The sequence below is a fragment of the Arvicola amphibius genome, chromosome 9, assembly GCF_903992535.2.
Source record: "Arvicola amphibius chromosome 9, mArvAmp1.2, whole genome shotgun sequence".
Taxonomy (NCBI): Eukaryota; Metazoa; Chordata; class Mammalia; order Rodentia; family Cricetidae; genus Arvicola; species Arvicola amphibius.
Window position 1 is genome coordinate 68,140,600 of NC_052055.2, and position 25,161 is coordinate 68,165,760.

At 50.1% G+C, this 25,161-nt stretch overlaps 1 protein-coding gene across 4 annotated transcripts; it reads right to left on the minus strand.

Annotated features, from left to right (window-relative positions):
• Positions 1–375: 375 nt before the first annotated feature.
• Positions 376–24,888, minus strand: Mocs1 (molybdenum cofactor synthesis 1). Of its 4 annotated transcripts, XM_038341553.1 has the most exons (13): positions 24,697–24,783; positions 22,839–22,903; positions 22,326–22,391; positions 19,291–19,417; positions 17,280–17,447; positions 10,239–10,403; positions 8,095–8,156; positions 7,656–7,767; positions 7,358–7,470; positions 6,878–6,988; positions 2,656–2,776; positions 2,190–2,237; positions 376–1,699 (listed from the first exon to the last, which is right to left on the minus strand). In XM_038341553.1, the coding sequence occupies exons 2-13, from the start codon at positions 22,863–22,865 to the stop codon at positions 939–941; spliced, it is 1,881 nt and encodes a 626-aa protein (XP_038197481.1). In that variant the 5' UTR covers positions 22,866–22,903; positions 24,697–24,783; the 3' UTR covers positions 376–938. The 4 variants fall into 4 exon arrangements, with proteins under 4 accessions (XP_038197481.1, XP_038197482.1, XP_038197480.1 ...); XM_038341554.1 differs by lacking the exon at positions 22,326–22,391 and having other exon boundaries at positions 24,697–24,788; XM_038341552.1 differs by lacking the exons at positions 22,326–22,391; positions 22,839–22,903 and having other exon boundaries at positions 24,697–24,888.
• Positions 24,889–25,161: the final 273 nt, after the last annotated feature.

The following is a 25,161-nucleotide window of genomic DNA, read 5'->3' on the forward strand; positions in this document are numbered from 1 at the left end:
TTGAGTTGGGGACATTTGTCACAGGAACCTGTCCATGTTTTAAAGAGCCAGTTGTTCAACGTTTGCCATCACGCTGGGCAGAGGGGATGCCAGGCCAGGGCACCTCTGCAGACAGACCACCTTTGAGAACCCAGCATGCCAGGCTGTGGGATGGGTGTATCAACTAGGTTCTAGTTCATAAGCCTGATGGGCTCCCAGCTGTGCACTGCCTTAGGACACACTCTACATTTCACTGTCTCCCACAGGGAGAGTAGGCCCCTCGGCCTTTCTAGGGCCCCTCTTCCCACCCCTTTCATGGAGTGTCTTGGAATGGGGCTGATGGGCAAAACTTAGCAGCTTGTGCTCTTCTCACAGACAAAGGTCCTAAGCCTCACGTCCAGAGCTGGCACCATGGCTTTATTTGTGCGTTGTAAGGGCGAAGGTCACCTTCGACTCTTCTTTCTCGGATATGTGCCAGAGCAGACAGGTGTGAGCAGAACCAGGTGTGGGTAAGGGTCAGCACGAGTTCTTAGGGGTGTAGTCCATAAGTTCATCCCATTGGACGAGAGAGCGGAGGCCAGGGAGTGGGGACACTGGGATACATTCTTTAGGAAGTTTATGCTTTTCCTTCCTCTAAGTGGGGTTCTCTGCTTAATGAGCCCTTATATCTCCCCAGGAAGAGAGAAGAGAGAACCCTAAGTAAGCTGTCCATCTGAAACAATCCATATAATATGACTGACGTGGGGGTCCAGTACCAAGCCTTCCATTGCTGGGGTCCTGGGAGGTGTCAAGGCCAGAGGTGTCTTATGTTGAGGACATCTCCCGGGTTATGATAAATCTCAATGGTAAAGAGACAGGGTGACCTTAGTCAGTGACTAGATTTAGAGGAATGTGACATCTTTTCCTCGGCCCAAACTGCACCCCATTGGGAGACATGGCTGGAGAGTGAGTGGGTACTCTTAAGCCCGGTGGAAGTCCCCCCGCTGACCTCCGGTCTTGCTGAGGAGCTTGACCTCCGCCACCACGATGTCCCTGCTGACTGCCTTACACATGTCATACAGGGTAAGGGCAGCCACGGCCGCCGAGGTCAGTGCCTCCATCTCCACCCCGGTGGGGCCCCGGGCCCGGCAGGATGCCTGGATCAGCATGGCATTGCGTGTACCGTCCAGCTCCAGATGCAGCTGCACATGGCTCAGGGCCACGTGGTGGCACAGGGGGATCAGCTGACTGGTTACCTTGGCTGCCTGGACTCCAGCCAGCTGCGCCACGGCCAGGGCATCTCCCTTCTTCAGCTGGTTCTGCTGGACAAGCTTGAAGGCCACGGGTCCAAGAAGGACCAGAGCAGAGGCCACGGCCACCCGCTCTGTGTCTGGCTTCCCGCCCACATCTACCATAGCTGCCCGTCCTTCTGAATCCACATGAGTTAGCTGAGTTGAGGTTGGCCCTGGACCTGAGGGGACAGCAGGATCCTGGGACCCTATGCTGAGGCACTTTGAGTGAGTGTTCGAGTTGGGGTAGCAGCTGTAGCGTCTCTGAGGGGAGCCAGACCCCAGACACTGCTGAGACAGAGGAAGGGTCATGGGGACATGGAGTCTCTTCTGCAAAGTTGTCATCTGGCCAGAGAGATTCTCTCTGGCACTCAGATTCCAAACACAGAGGGGATCCCGGGAGAAAGTGCTCCAACTAGCTGGTGGGGAATCTTGAAGCACCAAAAACAGCTCTGAAAAGAGACAAGAGAAGGGACTGAGCCTCCAAACAAATCTTCCTCTACCTCTTCTCCTGACCCCTCACTGTCCCATCATGGAACAGTTAAGTTCTCATTCACACTAGGGAGAAGAAGGAAGAGCAAAAGCAGACAGAGAGCCGGGCGTGGTGGCCCACGCCTTTAATCCCAGGACTCAGGGGCAGAGGCAGGTGGGTATCTGAGCTGAGGCCAGCCTGGTCTACAGAGCGAGTTCCAGGACAGCCAGGGCTACCCAGAAAAACCCTGTCTTGAAAAAAAGAAAGAAAAAAGGAGAGAGAGAGAGAAAAAAAATGAAAGGAAAGATTTAAAAACAAAAGAAGAAGACTACTGAGGGACAGACCTGAGGTGTCACCCCGCCTTAAACAAAAGAAGAAGACCACTGAGGGACAGACCTGAGGTTGTCACCCCGCCTTAAAGGACCCCCCAGGGACAAGGGTGAGTAGTTACGTACTGATAGATCACCCACCGATGAGGATCATGGGCCGGTTCTTCATCTGGGCAATATTGAACATGCCTGGTTGGGAAGCGGGAAGGACAGAGAAGGGAGCACTCACTGAAATGCATGGGTGGATGGATGTGGCCCCAAAGTCCCATGCACAGCTGCAGGCATGCACGTGCATCACTGTGAGGTCACCCAAGAAGGAGCCCAGAGAACAGTCTGGGAACACCCAGGGACCTGGCACTCCCTCCCTCTCTCCTAAAGACAACATGAGGGAAACCAGGGATCCAGTGATAGCTCAGCCTGATAAAGCAGATCAGGGGAATTTTGGGGCCCCCTGTGTAGCCCATGCTATGTTAATTTCTTCAGAGAAGAACTACCACACCCCAAGTTCAAAGTTTCAGCAGAAGTGACCCTTGGCCCAGGCTTGCTTTATCCTCCCACATCTCCTCCACTTTCCTCAGACTAGCCAGACATTCCCACCAGCCCTTACCTGCATGCTGCCGCTTCTTCCTACCTACTGCTGCCCCGATGATTCTCAGAAGCTCCTCCTCAGAGGCTCCTGCCCGCAGGTGGTCCCGCAGGGACACCTCAGAGTTCCCGAAGAGGCAGACCTGTTGTGGATGAGAGAACAACTTGTCAGCCACCAGCCACACAGTGCTCGTGCCTCCGACAGCAGGCTCACACTTGAGGCAGGACTCAGGACTACGAGGGACAGAAGGGACTAGACGTACAAGAGGCAAAAATCAGACTTCTGTGTGGGGCTTGGCCACACTCCTTTCAGAGTGCATAGTATACACAGAGAAGCAAATGCATATGAAGAGAGAATGTATGAATCCAAGGCTGCTGCTATTGTCTGAGACATCTGATGGGGAAGTCACTGTCACCATAAGAGCGGACCCTCATCCATGGGGAACTGAGCACCCCGGAGGTGGTACACACATCCCGTTCCTTCCCATGGGGATACTACCACCTACTGCCTGCTTCAGTCCACGGTCCCTGCTCGTGGCTGAGCAGCCAAGGGCTTTGGAGAGGGCAGCTTTGGGGTTTTTGTTTGTGTTTGAGCCAGAGACTCAATTTTTAGCTCAGGCTATGTTGTTCAGGATGGCTGGGAACTGTCAGGAACCCTCCTCCATCAGACTGTGCTGGGTGGCAGGTGTGAGCATCACACTGGCTGGAGACATCAGTGGCCACTCAGTCCTGACTCACTGTTCCCTAGCTTCTGTGGGAAGCCTGGTCACCACCTGTCACAGAACTGTGTCAGCTGTGTGTGTAGACATAGAATGTCTGAAAAGCCCGGAGGGGCCAAGCTCTGGAGAAGTCAGGACTGAAGGCCCGGCTTCTTTACTATGTCAGGCATTCCCCTTTCCTACAGCTGCTGTGGGATGCTAAGGATGGTCTTTCTGTACGCTGTGAATATGTGTTGCTCTCACTGGTTGATAAATAAAGCTGCTTTGGCCTATGGCAAGGCAGGATAGAGCAATCAAGCAGAGATACAGGAGAAGAAGGGTGGAGCCTGAGAGATGCCAGAGAACCACAAGTATGCCATAGGCCACATGGTGATACATAGATTAATAGAATATAGGTTAATTTAAATGCGAAGAGCTAGCAAATAATAAGCCTGAGCCATCGGCCAAGCATTTATAAGTAATATTAAGCCTCTGAGTGGTTATTTGAGAACTGGAGGGTGGCAGAGAAACCTCCAGTTACAAATGGAGCCCACTGTCTGATGTGGATCCACATAAGACCTGAGAAAACTTAAAAAAGATTCTAAATGCACAGAAACTAAGCTGTACTGGGTTCCTAGTCTCACAGTCTCATGCCAACAGCAGCGCTGGGATGCGTCTCCCAACAGCAGAACCATCCACCAGCTGCTATGAGCTAAGCCACAGGGCGGGTTTCTGCAGTCTCACACCGGCCTCGGTCCAGAGTGGCTAATCAGCGACGTGCTGTGTGGTGGATTTCGTTTGTGCTCACACAGACAAAAAAGGCTAAAAGATACAGAGTAAAAAGAGGTCCAGACAGAAAAACCTCTAAACAGGTTTCAGTGTATTTTACAGTGTGCGTAGGCTAAAGAAAAAAAATGGGTATTGACAATTATAGAAAGGAATGAATAGTTTAAAATAATATATTAAAGTCTTTAAAGAGAGAGATAAAAAGTCATGAAGAGATGGGAAATACACAGGAAGTTTGGGTCCTGTATAGTAGTGTTGGATTTGAATGTTCTGGATGCTGACAAACAATGAAAAGTCATGTAGAGATGGGAAGTACACAGGAAGTTTGAGTCCTGTATAGTAGTGTTGGTTTTGAATGCTTTGAATGCTGAGAAAAAAATAACAGTTGTTGGAGAGACATGGGACAGAAAGAGAGACTGATAAAATACACCAAATATATACATCAAAATATATCTGTAAAGTGGAACTTGAAAGATGAACTGCTTTGAAGAAAAACAAGGCAGGAAGGTCCTTCCGGTTACTGCTTCACAGAACAAACTGCCAGACATTCTGCAGGACACAGAGAAAAGCTACCGACAACTTTGCCAATATAGGTGGGACAGTCTTTCAAATTTCCTGCTTCACTGAAAAGTCTGCCAGAAACTCTAGGCCTGAAGGCTGAAGATGGGTGTCCCAACATTACAGAAGAACTTTGGGTGACTGTCCAGGAAGCTAGATATCTTTGCCATTTCTAGAATTTTGGAAGTTGCTTGCAATGCACTTCCTGTTTACTTGGGTAATATTATTTTCCCTTTGGGGGTCTTTGATGGAGTTGAAGACTAGATAGTTATAATTATAGTTTTCCTTAGTTATGATAAAAGATAGATATCAAACTTTAGACTCACAAAGATAGGGTAACTGATAAAGTATTTTCTTTAATTTTGCCAAATAAAAATAGACTGGATATTGTAACTGATTCTCGCTTGATAACTGTTTTGTTGTATGTAATTTTTCTATGTTAAAATGTAAGACCTTCCTTTTTGAATAGATGAAAATGGGAAAATGCTGTGGGATGGTCTTTCTGTATGCAGTGAATATGTGTTGCTCTCATTGGTTGATAAATAAAGCTGCTTTGGCCTATGGCAAGGCAAGAGAGAGCCAGGTGGGAAATCCAAACAAAGATGCAGGAGAAGGGCAGAGTCTGAGAGACGCCAGCAGCCACCTATGGGGCAAGATGTCAGAGCACCACCAGTAAGCCACGGGCCACGTGGCAACACCCAGATTAATAGAATATTGGTTAATTTAATATAAGCTAATAATAAGCCCGAGCCATCAGTCAAGCATTTATAAGTAATATTAAATCTCTGAGTGACTCTTCAGGAACTGGTGGGTGGGAGAGAAACCTCCGATTACATATAGCACCAGGCCCAGGCTCCTCTCCTTCACTGACTCTAGTTAATTGCTCTGCAGACATCTCTTTGTTGGCTTCCCTGTGCTGGCTTCTGCCTGGAGATCAACATCTCAAACCTGCATCTCCAACCCCAATCCTAAAGTTCTATGCTCAGCAGTCACCCACCCCACACATTCCCTTCTAAGCTCTTTGATTCTTCTGTCCCATATGTTTTTCTTTTGTATATATGTGTGTCCGTGTTTCCCGTATATAGGAAAGTGTGTGTGTGCGCACATGTGTGTGTATGTGCACATGCATGAAGGCAAAAGGCCAACATCAGGTATCTTCCTCAACCACTCTCCACTGTTGTTTTTGAGACAGGGTCTCTCATTGACCTAGATTTCAGCAACTCGGCTAGACTAGCTAACCAGTGAGCTTGAAGATCCTCTTTTCTCCACTCCCCAGCACTGGGACACAAGTCTGTAACCATGCTTAGCTTTTTACATGGGAGTTGGAGATTCAAACGTGGGTCTCCATGATTGCAGAGCAAGTACCTTTCTTCTGAGCCATCTCCCCAGCACGACCCTCAGTCACCCCACACTGTCACCCCACACAGTAACCCCACAGTCACTGAGCCATCTCTCCATCACGACCCCACACTGTAACCCCACAAGTCACCCCACACAGTAACCCCACTGTCACTGAGCCATCTCCCCAGCACGACCCCACAGCTTTACACTCACATATTTATATATCGTAATCATTGCTCAATGCCCACTTATGAGTTCAAATCTAATGAAGGTGGGGATTACATCTCCTTGTTCAGAAACTTCACATTGCTCCCTACAATCAGAGGAATATGTTATGAATCACAGCTCTTGGCAGCATGGACTCCTTAGATCTGATTCAGACAGTATGAGTCCAGATCTCAGCCATTCTTCAAGGTTTCTGAGGTCCTCAGGGCCCACCATCCTCACCACCAGCATAGACACGGCGGGGACAAATGTCCACTACGCTTCTGTCCAGCACCTCTGGAAGTGCCATTGAGTTCCTATGGCCTTAAGGGAACGAGCCTTCCAGAGCCTCAAGCTCAAACTGAAGAGTGACAATTAGCCAAGTACTGGGTTCTGGTTTCAGGAGTGAGTCCCTGCTGTATGAAAAGGCTTCCAGAATGGCCCCGTGGATGACAATCCTTGCAGCACGAGGGCTGGAGAGGACTCCAGAGTAGTGCCTGCTGTATCAGAAGAGCCAATGAAGGAAGGACTGAAGAAAAACCGGTGGCTGCCAACAAAACCCCAAGTGCCCCCCCCCCGCTGGGCACTGGTCTCCCCCTCTAACCAGAAGCTCAGGTGGAGCGTGGGGGCCGGGGGTGGGAGGGGCAGGATGCTCACCTTGAGGTTCCCATCGGCGGTGATGCGCAGCCGGTTGCAGGTCCCACAGAAATGCTCTGACATGGATGTGATGAAGCTGATCTGGCCCTGGAAGCCGGGGATCTTAAAGGCCTAGGGGAGAAGGGTGGTGGAAGGGACAGCATGGGCTCTCCCTCACTCCTAAGATGCCCCTTGTTGATGTCAAGCCCCCACTCTGCTGCTCTCTTACAGTTTGGTGGGTGACCCATAAGCCCCTGCCTCTGCCTGACTTGCTCTGGAGAAGAGTTGCTATGGATACAGGTATCTGTGGATGACAGGCCTACAGAAGGTCACGTGGAGGAGAGGGACAGCACTGCCCCATTTACCTGCAAAAGCATGCCTCTGGTGCCACTAACTCTAGGCTGCTCTCTGAAGCAACACACCCTGCTGCACACTGTTCCTCTGCTGCACTGAGCAGGATGGAGGCAGGGCACCCCCAGCACCGCCCTCCCGCTCCCTAACCTTGGCTGTGCTGGAGTCCTCCTCTGGCAGCTTCTCCAGCCCTGGCCACTGCTGCTGAATGGCGTCCAGCATCTCCTTGTAGCTAACCATCTTCCTGAAGTTCCACTTGTTGCCTGTATTTGGTTGCGGGTGGCAGGGGGAGCTTTTGAACCAGAGACGAAGGGGACCCCGCCCGAGAATCAGATAGCATCCACACATGACCCCAGAGCACCCCACACCGTCCTGCTACCACCCCAGGGGTTAGCAGTACCTGAGACAGCCCTGAGGTCCCTGGACCCACCAAGCCCTCATCGCTCACCATCAAAGGGCATGTACTCAATAAAGCGCACATCCAGGGGAAGACCCTCTGTCAAGGCCACGAAGTCCAGAAGCTCATCCTCATTCAGGCCCCGCATCACCACACAGTTCACCTGGCCAAGACAACTGGGCAGTGAGAGCTGTCTCCAGCGTGCTCTCATGAGGATGACCTTTGGGGTGTGCCACTGCTCAGCTCCAGCCTGTGCCTCTGGCCACCCGTTATTTCACGGCTGGGGTATTCCGTGGTGGCCACTGCTTTTCTCTATTCCCAATGAGGGAGGAGAAGTGGGGGCTAGACGTGGCCTGGCCAGCAGCAGTGGAGGTTCACGTCCACTGGGCAGGCTGAGGACTGTCAAGGGCCAGTATCATGGACCCACGGTCCCCCTGCCTGGTAGGCTCAGGAAGGGAGGAAGCAGTCAGCAGGGGTGGCAGATCCTCACCTTCACAGGCTTGTAACCCAGCTCAATGGCTTTGTGGATACCCTCCATGACTTTGTGGAAGCCTGCAGAGAGGGGGAAGCAAGGATTCAGGGACTCTCCCCTTCTCCGGGGAACTACCATAGCCGTGTGGGACAGAGAATCCTGAAAGTCCGTCTGGCTCGATGACCAGCAAGAGTTTTCTCTCATGGGCCAGAGAGCTGGACAACAAACAGTTCAGGTTATGCAAACCGAGAGGCAGCACCCAGATTCTATGTGAATACATGATACGAAGTGTGTTTTTACTAATGTCAAAGTAAAGCAATATGGGTTTTGTTTTTACTTACATTTATTTTTGCAGGTTTGTAGGTATGTGTGCATGTTCATGTATTTGTTGGGGATGTATGCACAAGCAGAGGCCAAAACCTCCTGGGGTGTCATTCCTCAGAGCTGTCTTTCTTGATCTGTTGTCTTTTTTATCTAGTTTTATGTACATGTTTGTTTAGCCGGCATGTGTATCTGTATCTCACATGTGTCCCTGGTGCGACAGAGGTCAGAAGAGGGCATCGGGTCCCTTGAAATTAGAGCTACTTTACTATCTCAACAGTTCCATGTGGTTTTTCTTAACGTGGGATAGAGGAAAGACTATTTTCCCAGGGATTCAATATTGTTTAATTGGGGTTCACAGGTCATGTCCTAAATGATTAATGATTACAAGTGTTATCTGTAAAACACACTTATGGCTCCAAGACTGTACAAAAACGGGCCATGAGCTGGATGTGGCCTGTGGGACACAGTTAGCTGACTCATGATCTAGCTGATGGGGAAACTGAGGCCATGCTGCAGTCTTCAGACTCTACCTTGTAGGTGTAGGACCCTTTCTCACTGGTGTGTTCCCTTCAGAGGCAGGTGAATGTCAGAGCATACTGAAAGGGATGGCTCCTTGGTGTCGGATGTGATCCTGGGGAAGGGATGTGGGCTAGGGAAGGAGATAAGGGATGGAGAGAACACAGAAGGGGCCCAGCTTGAAATACCCCTTCCACTTCCACTTCCCAGCCTTCTGCTCTCTGGTGAAAGCTTCCTCAGAGGAAGGACCCTAGACCCAAGTCCCGTGCCACCGGGACTATCTCTTCCTCAAGCCCAGAGGTGTTCTCTGCTGAGTCTTCTCCCTCTCCACGGCACTTCAATGGATACCGTGAGACCAGCAAAGGCTGTTCTATGTCCTTGTAGGTTCTGGCCCAGCAGTCTGCAGGGTCTGGAACCATCTCATGCATAAGCATGAGTCTGAGTTCGATCCCACGACATGTAAAAAGCGGGACAGACTAGTCTAAATGAGAGTATCCCTGATCCCAGCAAGAGAAGCTGTCTAAAAAAAATTCATACTGGATGACTCATGAGGGTAACAGTGTCCTTTTGCCTCCACACGCACCCACAGTCCATACCCTTACACACACGCCCCCATACAATCAAAGTACATACCCTTACACACATGCCCACACGCACCTACAGTACATACCCTTACACACATGCCCACACGCACCCAGTCCATATCCTTACACACATGCCCACACACAAAAATAAAATATAAGCACATTAAAACTGTATTACTACACTTTGAATTTCATCAAAGTGGGTGATGCAGCCCTCTCCAGAGGAAGGAGCCTCAGCCAGAGTTTTATTAACTTCTGGAAGGCTGCAAGCAGGAAGCTGCACACCTGGGCTGGCAAAGAGGAAGACAATGGCATGGCTGCTGTTGACACTCTCTGAAGAAAGAGGGTGGAGAGCTGCCTTTCCCAGCACCCCTCTGACCTTCCAGAGCCCTCAGTGATGGACTATTCACATCCCCAAAATAGAAGGGTGGGGTACCCATGGTCAAGAGAAGTCACCAACATGGGTGAGAATATTTGGAGAATATATGGGTGAGGAAGGGAGGCTTAAGTCTAGATGGGCACAGAGTGACACCCTGGACCCCACACCTCAGAGCGGTTACTTCCACCCCAGCTAGCCCATTTTATCTTCAGGCCAACAACCTGGCTTTGGTATTAATCCCTCACATGCCTTACTGAGAGCACATACATGATCCAGACACTGGGAGGAAGTGATCACCCTGCCGCACACAGAGCGCAGCAGAGCCCTGGGGAGACCCACACTTCAGTCTGTCTGATCACCTTTTCTGCGGACGATGAACTCAAACTTGGCAGGAACCAGAGTGTCCAAGCTGATGTTAACAGCGTTGAGCCCTGCCTGCTGGAGCTGGGGCAGCAGCCGGGCTAGGTTGATGCCGTTGGTGGTGACACCAATGGTTCTCAGCCCTTCTAGCCGATGAAGTTGTGCTGGGGAGAGAGAAGGAAAGCATTAGGCTGTTTTCCCTGGGAAAGGGGCAGGAGTGCAAAGGGGCTTCTGCTGGGCTTGGTAACAAGTGTGGAAATAATCACGGGTGAGAGGCTGGACAGATGATCAGCTACAAAGACCACTTGTTTCTCTTGCAGAAAAGCCAGGTTCAGATCCCAGCACTCGTCCCGCAGCTTACCACCACTGTAACTCTTGTTCCGGGGGGCTGAGGCCTCTCTGACCTCATCACACATGTGGCACACACACACACACACACACACACATACACACACACACACGCGCAAAAATACTCATACAAATAAAAACCAGAATAAAGATAACACAGATGAACTGTGCGGTGTTTTGAAGAAAAAGTGTCCCAAAGGGGATGGCGCTATTTGGAGGTGTGACTTTGTTGGAGGAAGTGTGTCCCTGTGGAGGCAGGTTTTGAGGTCTCATATATGCTCAAGATACCACCCAGTGTATCAGAACACTTCCAGTTCTGTGTGAGTAAAGATGCAAGAACTCTCAGCTCCTTTTCCAGTACCAGGCCTGTCTGTGTGCTGCCTTGCTTGCCACCATGATGATAATGAACTAAACCTCTAAAGCTGTAAACCAGCCCCAATTAAATGTTTTCCTTTATAAAAGCTGTCATGGTCATGGTCATGGTGGCCCTTCACTGCCATAGAAATCCTAAGACACATTGGATGCTCACTCTTGGCTGCATGCTCTCCATAGGACACTGTGCTGGGTGCTTGCCATGGGCTGGGTGCTTGCTCTGTGCTGGGTGCTCACCCTGGACTGGGTGCTCACCCTGGGCTGTGTGATCTCCCTGGGCTGTGTGATCATCCTAGGCTGTGTGATTGCCCTGGGTTGGGAGCTAACCCTGGGCTGGGTGCTCTGCTAAAAGCATCATACAGATTAGCTTGCTGAAGTTGCAGAACAAGGATTGTTCCTCATTTAGTAGACAAGGAAAAAGGCTTTAGGAAATTTCTTAAATTCACAAAGCCAGTAAGCACAGTGACGGGGTTGGGGACATGGGAATCAGAACTCGATGGCATAGCAGGTCTTGTCCTCAATCACTCTCCACATGGTCCCCCACTGAATCTGCAGCTCACTGGCTTGGCTGAACTGCAGCCAGCAGCCCCACAGATCCTACTGTCCCCGCCCCCACCCAGCACTGGTACTGCAGAGCCCACCACCATACCAGCTGTTCAATGGGTCCCCATGCCTGCACAGTAAGCCCTTCACTGACTATGCCATCTCCCCCGCCCCCCAAGTCCCCAGGGCGAAGGAACCTTAAAGAACTATACACACAAGACCAGAGGAAAGAAAATGGTGGGGCTGAAAACATCCTATGTGGTCAGTCAGATCCAATAATGTCTAGATGCACTGTGAACTACAGTCTGCATGCCCAATGTCCCTGAAGGTTCTGTGTGGTGAAGGATTGGTCCCTAGAGTGGAGCTATTAGGAAGTAATTGAGCCAGTAAGAGGTGGACCCTAAAGAGAGACCCTTAGGCCATGGGGAGGCAGTAATGGGGCCTGTAAGAGGTGGACCCTAAAGAAAGACCCTTAGGCCATTGGGGTGGGGTGGGGGGGGGATGATTAAGTAAGACTTAGAAGCTCTGAGCATTCTCTGTTCCTGACACATCCTCCAGCCTTCCCCAGGTCAGAAGCCAGGGGCCCACCTGACCCTGAGTTTGAATCTCCAAAACTGTCATTCAAAGAGCTCTTCCTCTCTGTGAAATCAGGTGCCTGGGGTGTTCCCTGCAGTGACACAAAGTCAGTAACCCAGTGTCTGAAAATTCAGGGTTGCTACTCTAATCAAAGACAAGATTATAGATAAAAAAAAAAAACTAAAAAAAACCTATCAATTTTTTTATAACGAACAAGTTTTCTTTTATAATGTGGGTGTCCTAATTGGGGTTTCTATGGCTGTGATGAAACACATGACCCAAGGCAGTTGTGCAGGAAACTGGTTGTTTCACTCACAGTTCCATGTAACAGTTCATCATCAAAAACAGAGCAGAAACTCAACCAAGGTAGCCACCTGGAGGCAGGAGCTCATGCAGAGGCATGGAGGTGAGGGGGCTTCTTACTGGCTTGTTCCCCATGGCTTGTTCAGCCTGCTTTCTTATAGAACCCAGGATCATCAGCCCAGGGGTGGCACCATGCACAAATGGGCTGGGTCCTCCCCCATGGATCAATAACTAAAAAAATGTCCTGCAGGCTTGTCTGTAGCACAAAGTTAGGGACACATTTTCTTAACTGAGGCTCTGCCTCTCAGCTGACTTCAGCTTGTACCCAGCTGACACAACTGTCCAGGACAGTGAGCAAACAGACACTATCCTTGACCCTTACTTGATTTTGTTCCCTGAGAACTGACTAGGATAAGATCTTTCTGGCCCTTGGACCAGGGCCTTCCATCAGCTTCACCTGACAGAGACTAAGAGCCAAGTGCTAGAGTCTAGCTGAACTGAGAAGAGGCTGGATTACCAAATTAACCGCCCGGCTCATGAAATCCAGCTCGCTGTAGGCAGTGCAGAGAGCTCCAGGGCACAGCTTTCCTGAGTCGTCACTTGTGTTGGGGTGCACTTTTGATGATGCAGATGCTTTGTGTCACCCTTGCTCCTGGAAGTAACTCCTCATTTCTTCTCCTGTTAGTAACCCCCAAAATCTCACTGGCTTACTCAGACAGATATTGTTACTTTGGTCTCCTGTTGATTCCATTTTAGGGGGTAATAGGGGTGTGTGTGTGTGTGTGTGTGTGTGTGTGTGTGTGTGTTGTGTCTCCCCAAGGAAAGCCTATCACACAACAGCATGTTCATGGTATAGGAATGGAATTCCACAGCTTTTCTGAAGAGAAGTCACGCGTGAAGCTTTACAAAGCCCTTGACCTGAAATTTTACTTGTCAGAATTTAACCTACAGTTTATTGGAGCACCACACATTTGACTCTGGAAACAATCCAGTTAGATGGCAGCACAAAACTGGTTGAACCATGTTTCTCTAGACATGACATGTGTTATAACACCAAACACCTCTGTGAACCAACGCTCTGGGTCCATCACATGAGCTGTGGCTTGAATGTGAAATGTCCCCCATGGTTGTTTGCTTGAATACTCGATCTCCAGCTGGAGGTACTGGTTAGCAAAGTTATGGAACTTTTGGCCTGGCTGACAGACAGGGCTATAGAGGGGGTTCTAGAGGGTTATAGTTGGCCCTAGTTTGACCAGTCTCTGCTTCCTGACCCATAGGTCATACAGCAAGCTTCTGCCACCATGGGCCCAGTCATCGTCATTCCCTACCGTCAAACTGTGCACTAAAATAAATCTCTTTCCGTAAGCTGCTTTTTGTCAGGTACAGGTAACAGGCACGAAAAAGTAACTGATATCTATACAAGAGGCAGGGCAGATCTAAATCAGCAACAGGACAGAGGAGAGATGTGGTCAGGACACACACCTACACAGATGTCAGGCAGCCTCACAGCGGCCAACAGCAAAATATGTTCCTTTCACTAAAAGAAAGTAACACTTGCTGTATGTGTGTGTGTGTGAGAGAAAGGGGGGGGGGGGGTTATGAGCTCCCATGGCCAAATCACCATGTTCTAACAACTTAAAAAAATAATTGAGGAACTTGCAGGAAGGCGGATAGTGGTAAGAATGTGGCACAGCCTGGATGGAGGGGACTGGCAGAGAATCTTCATGGCTATGGGACAACAAGGCAGGTGAGGAGAGCTCTGTTGGGCCCTCAGCCACTCCTTGGCACGATCGTCCCGATTATGGATCATCGCTTGTCCCTTTCTGAAGGACTTGGTGAGCTCATCTAAGAGACCACTGGAGAAGTCTGGGAAGCTGCCATGCAGTTCTGGTAACAGATGAGGATCCCAACACTGACCAACCTCAGGTGCCACTCTGCTTTGCTTGAGCCTCCATAGCCAGAAGACTCGGAAGTCTGTCTGTCTGTATGTCTGCAGGCCAGAAGAGGGTACCAGACCCCATTACAGATGGTTGTGAGTCACCATGTGGTTGCCGGGAATTGAACTCAGAACCTTTGGAAGAGCAGGCAATGCTCTTAACCACTGAGCCATCTCTCCAGTCTCCAAGACTCGGAAGTCTGTATAAGCCACACCCTCACAGAACACAGACATCAGGGGACCTCACTTGAGACTAAAGGAAGGGACCTATTTCTCTCCCTCCCTCCCTCACCCTTCACTGTCCTCCCTTCCCATCCAAACACAAAGATTTTAAAAAGAAAGAAACGGGGGGGAGAGAAAGAGAAAAAGTGAGAGGGAGAGAGAGAGAGGGAGAGAGAGAGAGAGAGAGAGAGAGAGAGAGAGAGAAAGAGAGAGGGGCTGAGTTCAAACCCTAATACTTCATAAAAACAAGCCACATGTGGCCATTATTACCTGTAACCCCAACAAGTCTAAACTCAGCACCGTGGGGGATGGTGGGCTTGCTGGCTGCCAGCCTAGCTCCAGGCACAGTTCGGGACTCTGTCTCAAGGGAATAAGGTGGAGGGTGATACAGCAGGACAAAGATGTCTTCCTGTGGCCTCCCCCATATGTATAGACCATGCAGATCCACAAATCTACTCTAGAGTCCTATTTTAAAATCCTGTCAAAAATCAGCAAACATGAGACAGACGCAGCAAACATGAGACTGTCCTAGCAGGCTTTCCACTGATGCGATAAAGACCTTTTCTAAAGCAACCATAGGAGGAAAGGATTTACTTGGCTTCTAAGGTCTGATCACAGCCTATCACTGAGGGAAGCCAAGGCAGGAACTCAAGCAGGGCAGGAACCTGGAGGCCATGGAGAGGTGCTGCTTACTGCCTTGCTCCCTGGGCCACACTCTGCCTGCTTTCTTATAGAACCCAGGACCACCAGCCCAGGTGGCCCACCTAGAATGGGCTGGGCCCTCCACCATCAGTCACTAATCAAAAAAAAAGTCCTGTAGACTTGCCTATAGACCAATCTGGACGACCCTGGCTTGACAAAAGACTAATCAGCACAATGATAAATATAATAGATAAAAATATTAACATTTTGAAATAAAATTTGGAGAAGATTAAGAGGCGTCATTTCTCAAGCCTTCTATGACACTGACAGGAGTCAAAGCGCAGAAAGGCTCAGGCTTCAAAGTCAGCGACAGCGAAGAGACCTTCAGAGCGTGGCAGCTGCGTTTCAGAAGCAAGCTTACTGTCTCTACAGAGCATTGCACAGCAATAAACTACCTCCAATGTCCCACACTCTAGTGTAAACTGGGTGAGCTTTATCACAACGGCTGCATCTTTAATCTTTGGAGAGAAAGGCAGAAAATGATTATGGTAAAGACAACCTCAGCATAAAGGGAACAGCAGACAGAGTCATGTGGGTGGAAACAGAAGGAGAAATCAGCAAGCAGGAGAAAATGGCTGCCCTCCCAAGAAAAAAGAATGAGAAAATCTAAAATCAAATGACCATTTAAGCTGCGTCATTTATGTGCACTTGAGAGGTGAGGCAGAAGGATCACAAGTTCAAGGTCATCTTTGGTTACATAGGGAACTTGAGGCCAGCCTGGGTTAATGAGACCTTGTCTAAAAATTACACACACACACACACACACACACACACACACACACACACACTTATATAAACATATATATGCGCATATCTATATGTATGTTTGTGTGTATCTTAAAAGTGACATTAGACTTCTCAGAAACAATGCTTGCTTTAAAGAGATGATGGTATATGACATTCTTAACATATATGTGTATATTAAATTGAAAATGTGGACATCAGGAGACGGGGTAACACCCAGATAATAGGCACCATAAAGAAAAAAATGGCAATATAAAGAACACAGTATTATACAAATAATGGGAAGACGTTTACTCAAGCTTCTGAGAACCATACTGAATGCCAGCAGGACACAAAGGAAGAGCCTGTTCATGGTATATACACTTTTTTAAAATTCAAGGAAACCATATGAACACCAAGAACTTTCAGAGAAAAAAGATCAATTACTTTATAGAAGTGAGAACCAAATGAAGTGACACCACTCCTCAATGACAAGGAAACCATAAAGAGATAGTTGCATGACCTTCTTAACACAAGGCAGAAAAGACCCTTGATACCAAATGCTACCACCTGTCGAGTTGAGAGGGACAGCTCAGTGGCTGAGAGCACCCATTATCCTTCCCGAGGACTGGAGTTCAGTATCCACTCGCTATCAGGTAGTTCACACGTCCTCTAACTCCAGCTCCAGGAGATCTGATGCCCTCCTTATGGCCTCTTTGGGCACTGCATGCTTGTACGCATGTGTGCGGGCACACACACACACACACACACACACACACACACACACACAGAATAAAAACCAAACTTAAAAACACAACAAAAACCAGGTGGAAGCGCCTAATTAGCTCGCAGCCCTAGCTGGCCAGGGTCTAAGAGAGTGGCTAGAAGGAGCACGAGGATGCACTGGAGGCAGAGAGGTCATGGTCCTGCTGAGTTGAGAAAATCTGAGCAGGGACCCAACAGAGGGCAAATTACAAGCTCCTGGCAAAGGGAAGAGAAATGCAAAGAAGCCAGCTGTGTGGTCAGAAAGGAGGGAAGGGGCAGAGTAGTGGCTAGCAGGAGCCTGGTCACGGGGACTTCCTGATGAGGACTCTGAACACTGACTTGGCATCCAGTAGCTGAGACCGTGAGCAAGATGAACCTCTTCACAGCCATCATTCCTCATCAAAACAGAATAAATAGCAGCTGTCTTAGACAGCGTTGCAGGACTCAGTTGTAACAGGAGTGACAACGGCCAAATCAGCATTAGTTAGCACTGGGGTCCAACTAAATGAGACAGGAGACAAAAACAGCAAATGACATTTATCCAACTCACCCACAATGTCCACCACATCCGGCCGGATGAGAGGCTCTCCACCTGTGAGACGGATCTTATCCACGCCTTCCTTCACAAAGAGCCGAGCAAGTGTCAGGATCTCCTCTGTGGTCAGTAGGTCAGCCTTGGGGGTCAGGGACACACCCTCCTCAGGCATGCAATACCGGCCTGAGAAAAGGAAAGGGTGAAGAGGCGGGGACAGGTGTGGCAGGCAGGTGGAGAAGATGCCCCTGCTCCTTAACAGGCTAACTGCAGACCTGAACCCCATCTGAACGCTACAAACTTGCTTGGCATTTCTTACATCCCTGTCATCTGGCCTTACTATCCCTCCATCAGAGAGCTAAGCGTGAGCTGATAAACTAGGCAAAAAGCAGAGCGTGGCTCAGAGCAGGGGAATGCCCAAGAGGCTGGCTCCTTCACTCTGAAGGCAACTGGGCAGACTAGCCTAGAAAGACCTCCAAAGGCCTGTGCCGTGGGCCTGTGTCCGTTAGCATAGTCCATTCTCATTCTGTCTAGCAGTGGTAAAGTCACCTCTTCTGCACATGCCTGAGATGAAGGGAATGATGTGGCTTGGTGAGAGTCACTGCCCTCTGTCTCTACAGTGCGCCCAGATCCAGCCTGGGGTTCCTTGTCAAGATGAAGGAGCAGAGTGGGGTAAGCAGGTGAGCTGTGGAGGTGGGGGACCATTTCCTACCATCATTTTCTGCAGGCTGCCTTTATCAAGAGTCAGGCTAGACTCAGACATGTCCATCCCTGTCGATAAACCAAGTGGCCCCAGACAGCTATCAGCAAGGCCCAATACACAAACACAAACTCAAAACATTGTGACTTTTTTTTTGCAATTGTGCGTATGTGTACACATGTATGTGCAAGTGCAGGTGTGCATGTAGAGGCCAAAGGTCAACCTGGGGTGTCCTCCTTACTCACTCTCCATCATATTTTATGAGACAGGGTCTTACTTTTATCGGGCGCTTGCTTATTGAGCTGCACTGGCTGGCCAGTCAAGGAGTCCACCTAACCCTGCCTTCCCAACACTGGGTTAGGAAAGCACTTCCACACCCTACCTTTAAGAAAAAATTATGGATTCTGAAAATTAATTCAGGTTTTCATGTCTGTATGTCAAGTACTTACTGATTGAGCTATCTCCTGGAACCCTACAACTGTGCGCGTGTGTGAGTGTGTGTGTGTCTGTGTGTGTGAGTGAGTGTATGTGTGTGTCTGTGTGCGTGTGTGTGGTTTTGTTTGTTTCTCTGGAACCCAGCTACCAGGTTCTCAGTGTGCTCTTTGTAAACATCAACATCTAACAATATCAGAAGGTTGGAAATGCTTGTCGGAGTCACAAAGCCAAATGCCCACTGAATGCACACCTGGACCCTCAAGACAAGAGACAATGAGAACAAGATAGCACATGTGTAGTATATTTTGTTTGGTTAACCATTTACCAAATACATATGCATTTACTTACTCAATACTTCTTATTGAGAAATACAGTAGGGGCGGGAGGAGAGGCAAGAGAAAAAGGAGGAAACAGGCAAGTGGGGCTTACAGGGAAGAAAGGAGGAAGGCCACAGTGCAAGTCTCCCAAAGAGCAGCCCCAGGTTGTGTTGGTGTGGCTGTAGCTGGTCCAACATAGGACTGGGTATGGGTATGGGTATATTTATCACTCTTCTGAAATGTCTGCACACCCCTCCTCTCCACATATACCCTAGGCCATGTCCTGGGCTTCGGGTTCTGAAGGGAAACAGGAGGAAAGAGCTCTAGAGAGGAGAACAGCTCAGACCTACTTTTATCCCTAAACCCGATCACAACTGTTTCCAAATCTAATCTCGCAGAGAACCTAGTTTCCACAATCTGAAAGCAAACCTGTGTTGAAGCAAACTTCAACCAGCTGCCAATGAAGGGAGGTGAGCGGGAAGGGGAAAAGGAAGGAGAGGACTGAGGAAGACTTTCAAATATGAAGATGTTACTTTGGCAGAGGGGCAGTGGCCCAGAGCTGGCCCAGGTGACTCACATCGGAGGTTGCACTTCTCCGTGAGAGAGATCCGCAGGTAACTGTGCTGCCGTCCAAAGCTGTCCGTGAGGAAGGCAGAGAAGGGAGCTGGGTGCTTCTGGAGGAACTGGAGCCTCATGGACAGCCCCTGCAAGGACAGGGACAGATGATGCTGTGGCCCTTGCTTGTTGGTTCTGTGGCTCTGGACCTCGGCTCTGGCTCAGCTGTGGAGAGCTGAGGGGAGCCCAGAGAAGCCTCTCCCTTGGTTTGCACAGCACCCTGAACCCTCCAGTTATCCGCAGTAACCTGGACTGTTCCTCTCCCTGACCAAACGAAGGAAGGACCCGCTGCTGAGACTGTACAGACAGCTTCCCTACAGGAGTTAGCCCAGGCCAGGTGCATTCAAGTTGGAGGGCACAGGGCTGGGAGTCTAGGGTTTTTCTACACAGCCCCCATACTTTGCATTCCTTACCCAATACCAAAAGGAAGGATTAGTTAGTCATTGTGTGTGGCTGCAGAAGATGAGAAACCTAGGAGACAGGTTTGGGGCAGAACGGCACCATCTTGTTCATCAACAGCTTTAGGGAATACAGTTCTGTGTGGCTGAGGAGCTCGTCGGTCCAGCTTAACACAGGGTTGTGCAAAGGCCAGGGAGGAGCCAAATAAATCCAGGAATTAGGAGTGAGAGGACCAAGGAGCATGACTCAGCAGAAACCTGAGAGCAAGGCTGGCCAAGGAGGAATTAAGGGACTGGCCATTAGCCCAACCTGCCAACAGACGCCCTTCCCTCCCAGGTGGCCAAGCAAAATTATCACTGTGGTACAGCAAGCCCCATCCTGGGACTGGAACTCTTTTGTCCTTCCATACCTTATGGCCCCATTCCAAGAGCCCATCCATCTTACTTCCTTCAGTCTCCTGGAGGCACGGGGTGGGGGACAACAGGAGCCTCCAAGGAGTCAGTGCTGACCACAGAGTATCTAACTACTGTGGGTAACAAATAGGCCTGCCTCTAATCCTAGGAGGAAAATGACAGCTGCAAACCCAGCTGCACAGAAACACTTCTAGAGGGGCTTTGCCCAGCACAAGGCTCTCAACACAGGCAGCCCATCAGATCGACCACAGAGCTTCCAGGACAGCTGGGTCCTGCTCCCAAGGGTGACTTCCTCTGGTGTCTGCACTCTGCACTATGTAGCCAGGGTTGAGGAGTAGCAATCCTGGCTCTGAGCAGACTTTGGAGCAGGTAAACCTGCTTACAAACCAGGTTCTAGCTGTGGACCAAGCACTTGGATACACTTAGAGTCCAGGCATGACCCTGCCTTTGGATTTCGCAACACAATGTTATCATCTACAAAGAACCACACAACTATGTTGAAAACAAAACAAAACATGTTTTAGGTTATGGCTTTGTGTTTGGGCCACAACTCCAAGCTATCTTGGGGCCCAGGTGACTTGTGGGTTGTGTAATGAGCATGCACGAAGGACTGCAGACGTTCTAGAGAGATGCTGCGCCCCTCACTGTCTATCTTGACTGTTGAAACAAGGTACCCCAGGGAATTGGAATTTCCCCCATGAGGATCATGCTGGGAGGAAGAAAAGATGCCAGCCTGAGGGACCTGGGCTTCCTACAGAGATCTCACAAGGTTGTGAGAGCCTGCCAGGTCACTTCTCAGGAAGGCCTGGGGCTGAGACAATGATGAATCGGCAATCCACACTTTGACTGGGACTGCTCAGTTATGCACACTCTCCTTCTGTTTAAACCTAAACCTCACGTCAGGACCCCAAAGATGGACTTGTGGCAGGAGGTGTCCACTGACTCTCTTTGTCCCTCTTCTCAGTACGGCCACATTGAATAAAACTATTCGTTCCCTGCCTTTCACTGCTAGTTTGACTCATTTGGCCCCTTGAGGATAGTGCCCACGCTTGGCTTGCTCCGGCTGGGCGCGAGCTCTGACACGCCTGAGGACATGCCTGCTTAGCCTCCTTTTCTGCAGGGAAGACAACCACACCTAATTCACCTGAAGGTTCCTTACAAAGGCTGTCACTAAGCGATTGCCATCTGTGATAGCTAACACTGTCAACTTGACAGATGTAGAACTGCTTAGGAGACAAGCCCCTCCAGGCATGTGAGAGGTTATCTAGATCATATTAATTAAGGTGAGAAATGCCTGCTTTACAAGCCTGGGGACCTGAGTTCAATCCCCAGAACCCATCCCTGGTGTTTACTGACTAGCCAACCTAGCCAACTTGGCAAGCCTTGGATCCCAATAAAAGACCTTGCCTCAAAAACAAAGTGGATGGCCACCTGAGGAATGCCACCTGAGAGTGCCTTCTGGCTTCCAAATACATGGGTACATGCTCATGAACAAACCCCTGCCCCCAAACTATTAAATAAGAGCTGCCCCAAGCTTGATTATAATAGGGCACTTGGCATCTCTGGTTCCTGACCAGCACAGTCCACTCCACTAAGACATGGACCTCAGGATCTGGGTAGGTTGGAATGAAGAGGAAAGACACCCCCGGCACTCTCCTCCCAGCACCATCCTCTGCCCTGCTCCTTCTCCTCCCAGCACCATCCTCCCTACGCCGTCCTCCCTGCTCCTCCCGGCACCACCCTCCCTGTTCCTCCCTGATCCTCCTGGTACCACCCTCCCTGTTCCTCCCTGCTCCTCCTGGCCCTGTCCTCCCTGTTCCTTCCTGATCCTCCTGACACCATTCTTCCTGTTCCTCCCTGATCCTACCAGCCCCATCCTCCCTGATCCTCCCGGCCCCATCCTCCCTGATCCTCCCGGCCCCATCCTCCCTGTTCCTCCCTGATCCTCCCGGCCCCATCCTCCCTGTTCCTCCAGGCACCGTCCTCCCTGTTCCTCCCGGCACTGTCCTCCTGGCTCCTCACTACCCCACATCTCCTACACCTACTTCCTGTCTATGATATCTACTTGTCAATTTCTGGTCTCTAGAACTCTAACCAAATAGGTGACTTTGCCTTACCCAGAGTCACCATGCCCTTGTCTTTGAACCCAACCACAGACAGAGTTGCAGAGAAAGGAAGGGTATACCTGAATTGAGCTAAATCCATTAGGGAAGATGTCTGGCCCACCTCGGTCATAGACTTCCCTCGGCATCTGTGAAAGATGTCCTCTTGTATTTACTGGCCAAAGACTCCTTTCCACTCTCCCCATGGCCAGCTCCCATGAAAGATTCACTTCTCTTTCATACACACAGTATGATGCACAGGAAGCCCAGTGGGCACCCCATGGCTCTACCTCACATCATCAGAGACCAGTGAGCACCCCATGACTCTCTACCTCAGGCCCTCAGAGCCCAGTGAACACCCCCATGGCTCTACCTCAGACCGTCAGAGTCCAGTGAGCACCCCACGGCTCTCTACCTCAGACCCCCACAGCCCAGTGAGCACCCCATGGCTCTCTACCTCAGACCGTCAGAGCCCTGTGAGGGCAGGCAGTGTCTCCCTATAGGAAAGGAAGGCAGGTGGGAGGCCTGGACGTCACACCTCCGCGTCTGCCCACTGGCAGTTCTGTAAAGGGGCTGAATACATAATTTCATCTCACCTCTAAGATTCTCTTACAGATTCCCATGCCCTGTGCTCCCGGACAAGGTGAACTGGTCCAAGCCTCTGGATTTATAGAAAGAAAGCAAGGGAAAGTGAGAGCCCAGATTAGCAGTCAGATCAAATCAAAGGCCAACAAAAGATCATAGGACTCCTTAGGCCTTATTCCACCTGAGTCATTAAATGTGCTTCAAGCAGCCAATGACATTTGCTGATTTGGCTGGCTGCATGCACTGTGGGAAACTCTGTGGAAATACCTAGAAAGGCTGAGATAGCCAGAAAGGTTTGCTGGTCCAGGTGGGAGGGGTCTAACCTTCCAATCTGCCACAGATTGGAAGGATCAATCCTCGCCACACACATGATGCAACTGTACCTGCATCCTCTAGGCTCTGGGTGTAGAGAGGAACACATATGAACACTTAAGTTCCAGGACACCGTATGCTGAAGACAGTAACATGCCCATCTACAAAACATGGGCCCCGATTCTCCGAGAGGAGAGAATCACATGGCTAATCAGCTGTGGGGCTCGCTCAAATCCCAGGATTTGGCTCTGGTGCCTGTGCCCCCTGTTATATCTATCACTCATGCCCTCACCATATGAAAGACCTGGTACAGCGTCTGAGAGGCAGCAGCTGGCACTGGTTCCTACTGCCCTGCCTTACAGTGACCTGACTTACACGAGGACCAAAGGCTATCAGTTTAGTCACATGGGCCCTCTCACAAAAAGTTCAAAATAAATTATGAGGAAGAAGAAAACTCTTTTTGCTAGTATCATGTTAAAGCTCTTAGAGTCAAGCAGTGATGGCGCACACCTTTAATCCCAGCACTCAGGAGGCAGAGGCAGGCGGATCTCTGTGAGTTCGAGGCCAACCTGGTCTACAAGAGCTAGTTCCAGGACAGGCTCCAAAGCCACAGAGAAACCCTGTCTCGAAAAACAACAAAACAAAACAAAACAAAACAAAAAAGCTCTTAAAGTGGCCTGGGCTTTCCCAGTGTTTCATTCAATCAAGTCCAAAGTTCAAGGGTTTGAAATCCCTGTAACTACAAGCCTGCTCTATCTGAGGCTCCAGGAGAGGCAGGTCTGAGCTAGTGAGCACTCTGGCAGAAGTTGGCTTCTGTCTGGGTCTTGAGCAAGGCAGGAGAGTCAAACATTGGGAAACTCAGGAGTCCCAGGACATCAGAGAGAGTCCTGGGAGTCAGAAGAGAAGCAGATGGATCTACAAGGAAAGGAAGGAACACCCTGCAAACGCTACCCTAGCCATGCAGGCAAACAAACCGAAACTAGAAGCAGTGATGCCCTGCACCAGGAAGACAGGCAGGAGCTCCTAACCCCCAGCGTGGTCTTGCTCTGTTCCTGATTAAAACCAGGCCGAGCCCTCCCAAGAGAAACAAGGTAGACCATGGAGCCCTGCCACTACAAAGTGACAACCGACTATGGGAGGCACCTGGATAACATTTTTAGACCTTGTCACACTAAGAAGAAGGTGTCCTGGTGACACTTGGCTATGTTCTGGCGCCCTCCACTCACAAGGTGAGGGAAAATGTTTAAAAGGTTAGGTAGCAGGGAAGGCTAATGAGTTTCATCTCACTGAAACCTAAGTCTCACTCCTGGGAGCCCCTATCTGCTGCAGCTGGGAGACCTGTCAGAGGTGGCAGGGCTGGGATAGGGGAGTTCAAGGGAAAGTCGGAGGAGTCCCTCCCACTGGGTAGGAGTGAACTCAAGCAACCCATCAGTGAGTGCCCTGGTTCGTCCCCAGAAGCGGCCTCCAGGACAGAACAGGGTACTTTCTCCACGTTCAGGGTGGCACGCTAGGATCGCCCTCCAGTTAGGTGAATGCAGGCAGGTGGGGTGGGCTCACCTCCCTGGCGGGTCTCGAGGGCTCCCCGGGACGGGGCTGCGTCACCGGAGCCCCTGAGCTGCAGCCCCGGGCGCTGGACTTCAGGAGCCGCCGCAGCATCCGGAAGGCAGAACGCGCCGCCATAAAGCCAGCAAAAGGAAGTGCCTGGCCTGGAGTGGGCCTCCAGAGCACTGTAGCCCAGGACCTGGCTCGGGTCACTTCGGAGGGGAGGAGGGGGAGGAGCGGAGGGCGGTGCTCAAGCAACCAATCAGCGAGAGCGCCGCTCCGCATGGCCCTCTGGAAGTTGTAGTTCACTCTCTCCGCCCCCTTCCAGGAAGGCGGCAAGTTCTTGTGCAGAAGTGTCAAGTCTGGGAGAGCTAGGGATCTTTTCCTTCAGCTTTGTCTGGTCTTGGACTTAAGCAGTCTTTAGATGCAACGTATAAAGGAAGGGGTGGCATAAAAATATTTAGGCAAGTTCTAATTTTT